The sequence below is a fragment of the Limulus polyphemus genome, unplaced genomic scaffold (assembly GCF_000517525.1).
Source record: "Limulus polyphemus unplaced genomic scaffold, Limulus_polyphemus-2.1.2 Scaffold7075, whole genome shotgun sequence".
Classification (NCBI taxonomy): Eukaryota; Metazoa; Arthropoda; class Merostomata; order Xiphosura; family Limulidae; genus Limulus; species Limulus polyphemus.
In genome coordinates, this window is record NW_013672685.1 from 21,628 (window position 1) to 35,478 (window position 13,851).

Below are 13,851 nucleotides of genomic sequence, written 5' to 3' on the forward strand. Positions count from 1 at the left end.
ATATCATTATTCCTTATCTCCATATGCAGCAAAACATTGAACCTAATAGAGCTATGATCACTTGCACCCAGGCGTTCCCCCAGTTTTCACTCTCTCAATCATTTCTGTATTTGAAGTTGACAATAAATCTAAAATAGTATTATTTCTAGTTGTTCCTTGACTAATTGGTGAAGAAAGCCATTTTGAACAATTTCCAGAAATGTTTCTCCCTCACAGTTTGACTCTAGAATTTCTCAATCTATATATCTGAAATTAAAATCACCCATAATTATGACTTCATTAACAGCTGAAATCTTAATCTCATTGTAGAGTTTCTCACTAATTTCATCAGTATTATTTGGTAGTCTGTAACAAATTTTCACTAAAAGCCTTTCCCTTTATATCCACTAATAGAAACCCAAATGGATTCAATCTTCTTGCTACTATCTTTGATATCCTTAACTTCAAGAGGATGTAACTCAAATTTTGCATGTAAAGGTACTCCTCCCTCTCTTTAATACTCTATCCCTATTAAATAGTCTGTAACCCTGTATTTCAAAGAAAATTCTGTCATCAAAATCATCTACATTAACCATGTTTCAGTTATTCCCATTATATCAAAATCTTCCATTGCTACCAGTGCTTTAAAGTCATCTATTTTATTTCTTATACTTCTAGCATTACAATAGTAACAATTAAGCCTATCCTTATAACTACGTCTATACCCATTTCCTATGTTAAACTTTTCTCTGCCTTTTATTATTTTTGCACTTAGTTTTCCTGACCCTCCCCACTGTCTAGTCCTAGTTTAAAACTTCCCTTGCAGCCGAATTAATAGTTTTAGCAAATAAGCCAGCCTCTACCCCTATTTAAATGTAAACTATCCATACCAAAAAGCTCCCTTCCTCCACTAAACTGATCCAACAAATCCAACCAGCCAATCTGGTCATCCTTATATACTAACCAAGCCTAGCAGTTAGCCCTATTGACCTACTTATAACTTCATCCCCACAGTTAATTCTGGGCAGTATCCCTGACAAAATTAAGCTATGGTCTGTTTCTTTAAATGCCGCCCCCCAGTGGCACAGCGGTATGTCTGCAAACTTACAACGCTAGAAACCGGGTTTTGACACCCATGGTGGGCAGAGTACAGATAGCCCATTGTGTAGCTTTGTGCTTAATTAGAAACAAACAAATTTTAAATGCATTCATCAACTCTTTGTACTTATTAATTAACTTCTCTGACCTACCTTTCTCTACATCATTAGCCCCCGGGGCCTGGCATGGCCAGGTGGTTAGGGCGCTCGACTCGCAATCTGAGGGTCGCGGATTCAAATCCCCGTCACACCAAACATGCTCGCCTTTTCAGTCGTGGGGGCGTTATAATGTGACGGTGAATCCCACTATTCGTTGTTAAAAAAGTAGCCCAAGATTTGGCGGTGGGTAGTGATGATTAGCTGCCTTCCCTCTAGTCTTACACTGCTAAATTAGGGACGACTAGCGCAGATAGCCCTCGTGTAGCTTTGCGCGAAATTGAAAACAAAGAAACAAATATTAGCCCCTACATGAACCACAAAAACTGCATCTCTGCTAGCCCTCTTTACTAGACGAAATAAATTGGGATAAATTAACAACTTTATGCTTAAAGAACCATTTCTTGAACTATCGTTTTCAAGCTTTGGCCATAGCATTTGGAATAAATGTATCAGAAAAATGCCTAAGCCTTTTCTCTCTACTTTCACGGATTCATCTTCTTCCTACTGCACTTCTCATCCTGAAGTAAGTCGTTTATAATATTTTTGTGGTAAGAGATGACTTATGTTATTTTATCGAAAAGTGGAAACTTTTACCATATTTCAACTATGTTGTCCTTGAGTTTCACTCATTTAAGTAATTCAGTTCTTCATAAAGATGAAATATTTGAATTTTTTTACAACATCTGTTAGAGCTTAATAATTTTCTTTGATTGTCATTTTTTAATAGTATGCGTAAACTTTGATACTATCTGTCCATTTTGATGGTATCCGTCGTCTACGTATAATCAGTTTAGGCTTAGAAAACTCGTAAGTTGTTCCTGGAAATTCCTCACTTAGAAATCTGAAAATCTTTAACGCTCCCCCTCTCCCCCAGTAGATCATTAGTAAATGTGCAGGTCTACAATGCTCAAAATCGGGTTTCGATGCCTGCATTTGGGCAGAGCACAGATAACCCATTGTGTATTTTGTGTCTAACAAACCGTTAACAATTTTTGTACATTAAAATCACAGATAAAAAGAAAAAGTTAGTTAATCTGTCTGTGGATTGACCATTATATTTTATAATGAAATCATTTCATTTCCACACCAAAAAAAAAAAGGAAAAAATAAATAAAACGTCAAAAAAATCTCTATTTGTTGCCTCTAGTTATTGCAAAACATTGAAGATAAGGCTTGAAAAGTAGCTGAAAAGACAATCCAGACAAATATAATGTTAATATTTCGTAGCTTATTATAATTATTATTATTTTGATTTAAGTATATTTAGAGAATAAGAGAACTAACAGCATTCAGTTTTTCCAACTTATTCTCATTAAACAGGTCCGGCATGGAAAGGTGGTTAGGGCGCTTGACTCGCAATCTGAGGGTCGCGGATTCGAATCCCCGTCACACCAAACATACTCGCCCTTTCAGCCGTGAGGGCGATATAACGTTACGATAAATCCCACTATTCGTTAGTAAAAGAGTTGGCGGTGGGTGGTGATGACTAGCTGCCTTCCCTCTAGTCTTACACTACTAAATTAGGGACGGCTAGTGCAGATAGCCCTCGTGTAGCTTTGCGCGAAATTCAAAACAAACAAACAAACAAACTCATTAAACATTTTTAAAGAGTCTAACTTAGAGATATAGAAACATAATCTAAATGTTATAAATAAAGGTTTTTTCCCACAAGTGTACAAATAAGTATTTCACATATTTGATACAATATTATCTAAATGTTAATAATTAAGTAGTGCGGATTTCAACATTCGTTTCACTAGATGTGTAAATGTATTGTGTTTGAAGTAACTAAACATTAAATCGTATTTTTAACGATGGGCACTATTGGGAGAAAAAAATAATTCAACGAATAAAGAAATATATCTTATTAAGCAAAATGGGATCTGATCGCTAGATGTTTTTGCAAAATGAAGTCCATACCTATCAATCAATCATCAATCTATTAGTTCAATAAGTGCAGGTTAATCTAAGATTCAAACTTTAGGCAACTTCGTCTGTTAACTTAACAAGTGTAGGATAATCCGAGGTTCGTATCTTAGACAATTTCATCTGTAAACTTAACACGTGCAGAATAGTTTAAGTTTCATATTTTTGGACAATTGAATAAGACTCGCTCTGTTAATTAAAATTTATATTTGTAGAAAATGTTCAAGTATCTACTCGTAAAATGTAGGCCTAATTAAAGTTTCGTATATCCCAAATGGCAGCAAGTTTTACACCCATGAAATGCGTAATTACTTCAAATATTTAACTGCTAGCCCATCTGAAGTTCTTTCTCAAACAGTTCCTTCATTTTCAGACAATTTGTGTTTTATCTTATCTAGACGCTTCCAGAAAACCACGCATTACTACCTAACCCTCGTTGAGATTAATATTTGTAGATAATCTTTAAGTTCGTACCCAGGATTTTCTGAGAAAGCTAAGTTTATAAATTATAGCATGTGAAGTACCTCTTCAGCATGTTCAGGTCTTAGCTAAGTTTGAATAACCAGGCAGAGAAAGTTTGAAAAGTTGGTCTATTCAAGTTACACATTTTCGCAAACTTCCCCATTTTAGTTGATTTCAGCGTCGGCAGGAGCTGACTAATGCATAGTTCACACTTTATTAGAAAATCTCAGCTGGTCAGTCAACGGTAGTATTCCCATCACTAAAATGTGTCTTCCAGAAAATCTCCATGTAACAGTTTTGCAAATACATTTCATAAGATTTACAGTACAAAGACCGATTCATACACTGTGAATCATATAGCCTGAATCTTACAGGTCAGGGTCAATGGGCCTTTATTAACTTGTACGGAAAATACAATTCAAACTATTATTATATTTTAGCTTAAATGGTAAATTAAAGGTTCGAGACACACACAAGAAGAACCATATTTCTATACAATGCATATTACATTAGTTATCAGTATGTTAATAAATTAAAAATAAAAACATCTCACATCCGCTAATAGAGTGGCTTCTGTCTTGAGTCAAACAACCTGGAAAAATAAACAAAACTGACAGCAGCAACACCGTCCACATCGTCAGCGACCTCTGGTGAGGAGCCTTAAAGATAAAATTCAACAAAGTAGTGTAACTTAACCAGTAAAATATGGTTTAATTCTATTCATTTGACAATTCAACCTGATAAGCTTACCTCGTTAGCACTGTATAATAGCCATTTAATACCAAATGTTTAAGGTTATCATAAGTTGTAAAAAAAAAAAACAAAGTGAAGGCAAGAATCATGGGTTTAAAAGAGTTAATCTAATACTTATGGGCAATTATATCATAGTATTTAACATAATTAGTTTAATACTAGTGTTTTTTGTTCTGTGAACATTTAGCTGGAATTCGTTACTTACTAGATTAGACAAACGTTTTTATGTGATTTTGTAATTTATAATATTAAATTCAAAGAATTCAATACGTATTATTAGCTACAGTGTTTACTACATTTAACATGTAACATTCAATTTCTTAAATAGTAATAACTACATTGGCCAAATGTGATAGGCATGGAATATGAAGCTTTACGTCTGACAATTCTGTTTTGATGTTTGGTAATCTCCCTAAGTAGGCCAAACCTTATCAGGCGTTCTTGGGTTGAGGACCGAAAACACCGCTAACAACGAGAGTACCTAACTGATGACCTAGGTCCGAATGGTCATGGCAACTTTTTTTGTAGTTTGCCTGTTACTAATAATTTAGATTATTTATTATTTAAAGCCATTATTATTGTAGAATTTTAGCAGATCTTCTAGAAGAAGTTATTATATAATCGTTAAAATATATGCACAGTATAATCAACGATTTATTAAAACATGCGTAATAGATAGGCCAATGTCGTCGCAATGTATTAGTGAAGGTTATGCTTAAGAGTGTCATTATATTACCATTGGATTATTAAATGCGACGATTACAAGAGTTGGTTTAAAATTAATTGTTTAATATCTAATATTCTTTAAACATTCAATTTAATGTCATGATGTAATTACACGTTAGAGTTAAGAAACTCGGTTTCCCAATCCCAACGTGTTTATAGGCTTAAGAGTTCACATTTACCACCAATGGATTATTTAATGCTACAGGCATATTCAGTTTATTATTCGGAACTTTAGGATTTCTACTATTTCAGGCTTTTTTTTTTTATGTGTGAAAACTTTGTCGTTGATTGGACAAGAAAATCAGAACATATCTTTGATTAGAGAATATACTTAGAACTTAACGTTGATTGGAAAAAAAACCCAGAACTTGTATTTGATTGGACAAGAAGCTCAGAACTTGTTGTTAATTAGAGAATAAACTTAGAACTTAACGTTGATTAGACAAGAAGCTCAGAAATTATCGTTAATTAGAGAATATACTGTACTTAGAACTTAACGTTGATTGGACAAGAAACTCAGAACTTAATGTTGTTTGGACAAGAAACTCAGAACTTATCGTTAATTAGAGAATATACTTAGAACTTAACGTTAATTGGACAAGAAACTCAGAACTTATCGTTAATTAGAGAATATACTTAGAACTTAACGTTGATTGGACAAGAAATTCAGAACTTATCGTTGAATGAACAAAAACTAAAGCTTAATGCCTGGAATGTTTAGCGACTGGAAAATGTAATAAATAAGTTTCTGGTACTGAATAGATTTGAATGAAAGAAAAAGCGGTAAATAAGCAACCAAAGAGAGTTGAATTATGATAAAATATTACTAAAAAACTTATACACTATTTCTAACTTAAAGTTTACTCATTTGTTTCAGATGGAGCAATAGTAAAAATTTTGTGCTTGTAAAGTTTGGTATCCTCAATTGGGTTGGAGAATAAGGACCTCCTTGTTTGAGATGGAATAATAGATGGTTTTAACTTTTAAATTAGTTTTAAAAGTACATTTGTGCCTTAGAACTTCACTATAAACAAATTAGAAACTAATTTTATTTAATTAATTTTTTATCATAAACTAGGATAGACCATCAAAGATGATAATTAAATGATGTTTCCCACCGAATTTCGGATAAGATAGTTATAAACACGAGTTTGATTGGACAAATTTTCAGGCTTGTTTGATTTGCTCCTATTTTAGATGTGCCCAAATTAATCACAAATATAAATAAGTAAAAGTTTAATAAAGTAATTAAGGTGATTACCTCTACTGGACAATGTTTTTGAGAATTTTCTTACTTGCTCCTGTCTTAGATGTGTCTAAATTAAACACAAACTGTTATAACGCCAAGTCACATTTAAATTGATTCACTGTCTCGTCTGGATACGTTATTGAGTCTATCAGGATTAAAAACTAACGTTTCTCGTAAATAGCTTTTATTTAATTTTTGTTGTCTTCTTTTTATGATGCGCAACGGAAGAGAAAGTTAAATTTCGTAGTCAATCAAACACGGGCTCGAAACTGGTATTCCTGTGTTAACTACTTCTGTAAAAATCAGAAACGATGTAAACTGTTTCTTTGTTGTTGTTTTTTAATCCAGTTATACGGGAAATAGCGACAAACGTGAGATATAATATGGTTCATGAATGAAACGCGAAACTTGGTAAATCACGATGTTTGCAGACAATGGTGTTGTTCTCGCTTAAATATGGGCACTTTACGTGCGTAAACCGAGCTGCATATTCAGCCTAACTCCGGAGCAACCACTGTTAGTTAGTAAAAGTGGCTCACGAGAGTAGCTTTTCAGTTTTCATTAATTGACTCAAAAAGAAAATTCACAGTATTGAAATGTTAATAATGCCTGAAAACCTAAATATATTTATTGTAAAGAATATTATTCAACTTTTAACTATTCAACTTACCTCTCATATAGAGTATTGTTCGATTAAGAACTGCTTACCGCGCTATCGACAGGCCAGTAACTATATAGACAAACTAATGGACACAGTACACAACTGACGTACTCTAAACTTGGACAACAAAAAGATAACTTATATAAACAGGTAACTTGACGTCCATCATTACTTGAAATACACGCTCTATCAACAGTGGTATGAAGAGCACATGCGCATCTACTCTCGTGCAAAGTCCTTGGTCAACCTAGAAGTTGTGTTTATTTTTAAGTAGTGTTTGTTACTGATAGGTCTATAGCCTGGGTCGATAGCAGTACCAAATATTATGATGCCAAAGAAAGATACTGAAAGAAAGTCCATAATCATGTTTATTTTCATGCAAGAATGATCAGGTTAAACACGTTATAAAGAAGAGAAGGTTTTACAAAAAATTTCAGAATGTTTCTGCTTACAAGTTACAATAATTGGTTAAAAGTGAATTGTTCTCACCGGCTCGTCTCTTCAAGTTCTTAAATATTCAAATATTTAGATGTGGTCACGTGGTATAGTTTTAAGGACACATGAAATAAATATTTACCTCAGTTCTGAAATTACAATAAGTCTTTATGTACTGTCTCAGTATCTATACGACCTATGGTGTTAGGTGTTGTCTCAGTACCTATACCAACTGTAGTGTTAGTTGTTGATTCAGTATCCATACTAACTATGGTGCAAAGTATTGTCTCAGTATCCATACCAAATATAGTGTTAGGTGTTGTCTCAGTATCCATTCAAACTATGGTGTGAGTTGTTGATTCAGTATCCATACTAACTATGGTGCAAGTTATTGTCTCGGTATCCATACCACATATGGTGTTAGGTTTTGCCTCAGCACCCATACCAACTACTCAGTACCCATATCAACTAATGTGTAAAGTATAGTAGCAGTATCTATACCACCTATTGTGTTAGGTTATGTCTCAGTACCAATACCAACTGCTGTGTTAGGTGTTGTCTTAGTACCAATACCACCTATTGTATTAGGTTATGTCTCAGTACCAATACCAACTACTGTATTAGGTGTTGCCTCAGTACCCATACCAACTATTGTGTTAGGTGTTGTCTCAGTACCCATGCCAACTATTTTGTTAGGTGTTGTCTCAGTACCAATACCACCCTACTGTGTTAGGTGTTGTCTCAGTACCCATACCAACTATTGTGTTAGGTGTTGTCTCAGTACCCATACCAACTATTGTGTTAGGTTATGTCTCAGTATCCATAACACTTATTGTGTTAGGTTATGTCTCAGTACCAATACCACCCTACTGTGTTAGGTGTTGTCTCAGTACCCATACCAACTATTGTGTTAGGTTATGTCTCAGTACCCATACCAACTATTGTGTTAGGTTATGTGTCAGTACCCATACCACCTATTGTGTTAGGTTATGTCTCAGTACCCATACCACCTATTGTGTTAAGTTATGTCTCAGTACCAATACCAACTACTGTGTTAGGTGTTGTCTCAGTACCCACACCACCTACTATGTTAGGTTATGTCACAGTACCATTACAAATTACTGTGTTAGGTGCTGTCTCAGTACCCATACCAACTATTTTGTTAGGTGTTGTCTCAGTACCCATACCAACTATTTTGTTAGGTGTTGTCTCAGTACCCATACCAACTATTTTGTTAAGTGTTGTTTCAGTACCCATACCAACTATTTTGTTAGGTGTTGTCTCAGTACCCATACCAACTATTGTGTTAGGTGTTGTCTCAGTACCCATACCAACTATGGTTGAATTCGTTTAGCGAGTGTATAAAAGAAACATTTTGTTTGGTTTCATATTTCAGAGATGTGAATATTTATGGTAAACGGAAAGATGATACACATCGATTGGATAACAACAGTTGATACGTGATACACACCGATTATGTTGCTGTGGATACATGTTACGTACCGATTACGTTAGTCTAGAGATGATTCGTCTACACTTTCTGTTGTGGCTCCATGGCATTGATAATTGTTAACATTACACCAAAAAGATAGCCAACATAGTATTGTTTCACACAAGGTAACCAGAAACCAACCAGAAAGAGATTCTCGAGAACGTACGTAACAAAAAGATATGTGATTTGCATTAGATATATGTAAAATTATCCTGATATAAACTTGGTTTGACAGACAATACGAATCACTCACGTGATTTTAAATAAGCAAATAAATTTGTGTTATTCTCCTCCATCCTAATAACAGTTGTTATAACGGTAAATGAAGGTGGTATATCATGCATTATGGACACTTTATCGTACGGAATCAATGACAAGAAGCCCAATAACTTTATGTCGATACCTATACATCCAATAGAGTTAATACTGACCTCAAGTCGGTGATTTTGTCGATAACTATACAACTTATAGAGTTAATACTGACCTTAAGTTGAAGCTTATGTTGATACCTATACATCCAATAGAGTTAATACTGACCTTAAGTTGAAACTTATGTCGATACCTATACACCCTATAGAATTAACATTGACCTTAAGTCAAATGTTATGTCGATAACTATACACCCTATAGAGTTAATATTAACCTCAAGTCAAATGTTATGTTGATAACTATACATCCAATAGAGTTAATACTGACCTCAAGTCGGTGATTTTGTCGATAACTATACAACTTATAGAGTTAATACTGACCTTAAGTTGAAGCTTATGTCGATACCTATATACCCTATAGAGTTAATATTGACCTCAAGTCAAAACTTATGTCGATAACTATACACCCTATAAAGTTAATATTGACCTCAAGTCAAAGCTTATGTCGATAACTATACACCCTATAGAGTCAATATTGACCTCAAGTCAAAGCTTATGTCGAGAACTGTACGTCCTATAGTGTTAGTAATGACCTCGTGTCGAAGGTTTTTGTAAATTACTATACATCATATAGAGTTAATACCGACCATGAGTTGAAGCTTTTACCGATAATAGTATACTCTACAAAGTTAAAATTGACCACGAATCAAAGCTTGAATTGATAACTTAACACAGGATAAAGTAGGTTTCTTTAAAACGTTGCTGTATAAGTGAATCAGCAAGTCATGTAACAGTCACTGAAATAAGTTGTCCCAGTGTAACAAAACTTATAAGAACTAATGGTTGTTGAAACGGTTATGTAACAGCCCTTTCCCATGCTAAATATTCATAAACTCATATTCATATAGGGAATTGATAATTTTAAGATGGCTATATCTCCTGTACTTAATGGCATTGGAAAACGAAGGAATATGAATAAACTTGGGAAACAGAACCATCCAGAAAGAGACTCGGAACAGAATCATCTAAAAAGATAAATGCAACAGAACCATTCAGAAAGAGAAATGCAACAGAACCATCCAGAAACAGATTTGCAGCAGAACCATTCAGAAAGAGACTTGCAATAGAACCATTCAAAAAGAGACTTGCAACAGAACCATCTAGAAAGAGACGTGCAGCAGAACCATCCAGAAAGAAATCTACAACAGCACCATCCAGAAAGAGATCTGGAACATATTGTACTCTGCTCGTAGCAAAGTGTGGCGTCTTGTATCAGAATAGATACAGACGTAAAGATCAATGTCAAAAGCAGTCCACGTGCTCCAGACTGCAGTATCCGACATAATCTACAAGGATGGCCGTCTGGAAAAGCGACACTTGTACACAAGCTGCTCCCTCAACATATCTGTTCAAGTTTCTGAAATACGAAACGTGTATTCATGCTGTTTCATACTGACGTAAAGCCTTTGGATTTCTGTGCTTTCGAACTGTTGAAACTAGCGTTGAGAAATTGTCCTTTTCGTACACTAGATGGCTTATGGAACACAAACATGGAGTAGTGATACGCGTTTGAAATGACAGCCTTACGTAGGAGCCTTTCGCAATGCAAACTACACTGCAGGGCTAATGTCCAAACGCATGGGTGTCAGACAGAACATGAACGGACGTTGCAACATGGCCGGTAACGACATGGTGAGGCTAAAATATCGTTTCAATATAATTTACTTATTTAATGGAATTAACACTGAACACGGGTCCAACGTTTTGTCGTAATGTTGAGAAAATATACAAGTGAAATTATTATTCCACACAGAATAGTACTTTGTACATTTTCCCTCTTTTTAAGAGGGATGTTATGACGTCAACGAGGACCATGAACATCAGTAATTTGAATAAAGATCTTTAAAAAAATAAAGTAAAATGTTTCTTGGGGATTTTGAGAAAAAAAAACACTTATTACATTTTGGTTGTTGTTAAGCGCAAAAGGCTATCTGTGTTCTGTCTTCTACGGGTATTGAAACCTGATTATTAGCGTCGTAAGCCTGCAATTTTATCGCAATTAAAATTTTCGTGTACTATCCTTATTAGCATGAAGGATGCATCAGTCTTCCACATACATTGAATTTAGGTTCACCATCAAAATTCAGTCCAATTACTGGTTAAATAATAGGCATTTCATAACTAGGCTTATGACACTAAAAACCTATTTCAATAACAGATAGCCCAATGTGTAACTCTGTGTTTAGCTACAGACAAGTAAGCAAGCATTTCATAGTTAACGACGAACAAAGTCATTACATTTTCTTCACCAACAGTTAATATGGTTACTAGTTATACTTTACTAACAGTTCATATGGTTCCTAGTTATACTTTACTAACAGTTCATATGGTTACTAGTTATACTTCACCAATAGTTAATATGGCTACTACTTATACTTCACCAACAGTTAATATGGTTACTAGTTATACTTCACTAACAGTTCATATGGTTACTACTTATACTTAACCAACATTTAATATTTTTACTGGTTATACTTCACTAACAGTTCATATGGTTACTACTTATACTTCACCAACATTTAATATTTTTACTGGTTATATTTCACTAACAGTTAATATGGTTACTAGTTATACTTCACTAACAGTTCATATGGTTACTACTTATACTTCACCAACATTTAATATTTTTACTGGTTATATTTCACTAACAGTTAATATGGTTACTAGTTATACTTCACTAACAGTTCATATGGTTACTACTTATACTTCACCAACATTTAATATTTTTACTGGTTATACTTCACTAACAGTTCATATGGTTACTACTTATACTTCACCAACATTTGATATTTTTACTGGTTATACTTCATTAACAGTTAATATGGTTACTAGTTATACTTCACCAACATTTAATATTTTTACTGGTTATACTTCACTAACAGTTAATATGGTTACTAGTTATACTTCACCAACATTTAATATTGTTACTGGTTATACTTCACTAACAGTTAATATGGTTATTAGTTATACTTCACCAACATTTAATATTGTTACTGGTTATACTTCACTAACAGTTAATATGGTTACTGGTTGTTCTTTATTGACAGTTCATGTTGTTACTGGTTGTTCTTTATTGACAGTTCATATTGTTACTGGTTGTTCTTTATTGACAGTTCATATTGTTACTGGTTGTTCTTTATTGACAGTTAATATTGTTACTGGTTGTTCTTTATTGACAGTTCCTGTTGTTACTGGTTGTTCTTTATTGATAGTTCGTATTGTTACTGGTTGTTCTTTATTGAAAGTTCGTATTGTTACTGGTTGTTCTTTATTGATAGTTCGTATTGTTACTGGTTGTTCTTTATTGACAGTTCAAATTGTTACTGGTTGTTCTTTATTGACAGTTCCTGTTATTACTGGTTGTTCTTTATTGACAGTTCATATTGTTACTGGTTGTTCTTTATTGACAGTTCATATTGTTACTGGTTGTTCTTTATTGACAGTTCATGTTGTTACTGGTTGTTCTTTATTGACAGTTCATATTGTTACTGGTTGTTCTTTATTGACGGTTCATATTGTTACTGGTTATTCTTTATTGACAGTTCATATTGTTACTGGTTGTTCTTTATTGACAGTTCATATTGTTACTGGTTGCTAGGATAGAACCTGTGCCACATGCGGTAGTTATTTTGTTTTCTTTGAAAGCTGAATCAGAAGTATTTCTACCTTTTATTGACTCGAATTTCTCAAGAAGTATATTATCTGCATTTTAAATGATATATTTTACAATATTTTCTTTTATTTGGAAATGCTTTCAATTTTCAGAAAATATAGCTGGCGATTTAAAAAACAGGCCCTAATGCAGTAGCAAATGGGAAATTGACCATCGAACCAATAAAATCGATAAAATAAATTAGTTACAAATTTATTTATTTATTTTCGATGACGGGATGCGAAATGGGAACCCTCGGATTCATAATCCGGTCCAATAAACTCTCGGCCACGTCTTGACATTTTGGTGACAAGAGATCAAGAAGTAAGCATTAAGGCAAGAGGGGGGGGGGATTGCAATAGCCGAAAGGAAGTTGAAGGTAACGTGATAGGCCTTAATGACTAGAACCTTCTTGAAAGTTAAGGAAACGACGAGAACGATATATGTATGATATGAATTTTTCTGTGTTCAGAACGTTTTATAGAAAGAATATATGACACTCCTATAATAAATGTAAATGTCAAGAAAATTTCTACTTACTATGACAGAAGAGTAAGAACTGTGAAAATCCTGTTGACGTTTTCTACGAAATGTGTAAAACTCAACTTTTCAATATTTTAAAGCAACACAGTACTGTAAGTACTGGATAACAGACACTCAGGTATTGACCAATGAAGTAAAGGAGTAAAATAATCACTCGCCTAGCTTTGTGATAAGAAAAGCCGACTATACACAGTATCAGTTCTGTTTCCAAAAGATAATGGATCGGTTATTACTTTGATTTAGTTTGAGAACTTGACGGAGTTAGTTTGAGAATTCAGCAGAGTTAACC

General features: G+C 34.0%; 1 protein-coding gene across 1 annotated transcript in view; it reads right to left on the reverse strand.

Moving 5' to 3' along the window:
* Nucleotides 1-13,603, reverse strand: part of LOC106474328 (fibroblast growth factor receptor-like 1) — a 26,250-nt gene extending 12,647 nt beyond the window's left edge. The window contains exons 1-2 of the mRNA XM_022402637.1: nucleotides 13,560-13,603; nucleotides 4,177-4,282 (exon numbers count right to left, since the gene is read on the reverse strand). Coding sequence (XP_022258345.1) covers nucleotides 4,177-4,258 — 82 coding nt within the window. The 5' untranslated portion in view covers nucleotides 4,259-4,282; nucleotides 13,560-13,603. The remainder of the gene's footprint in view (nucleotides 1-4,176; nucleotides 4,283-13,559) is intronic.
* Between the last annotated feature and the right edge of the window lie 248 nt (nucleotides 13,604-13,851).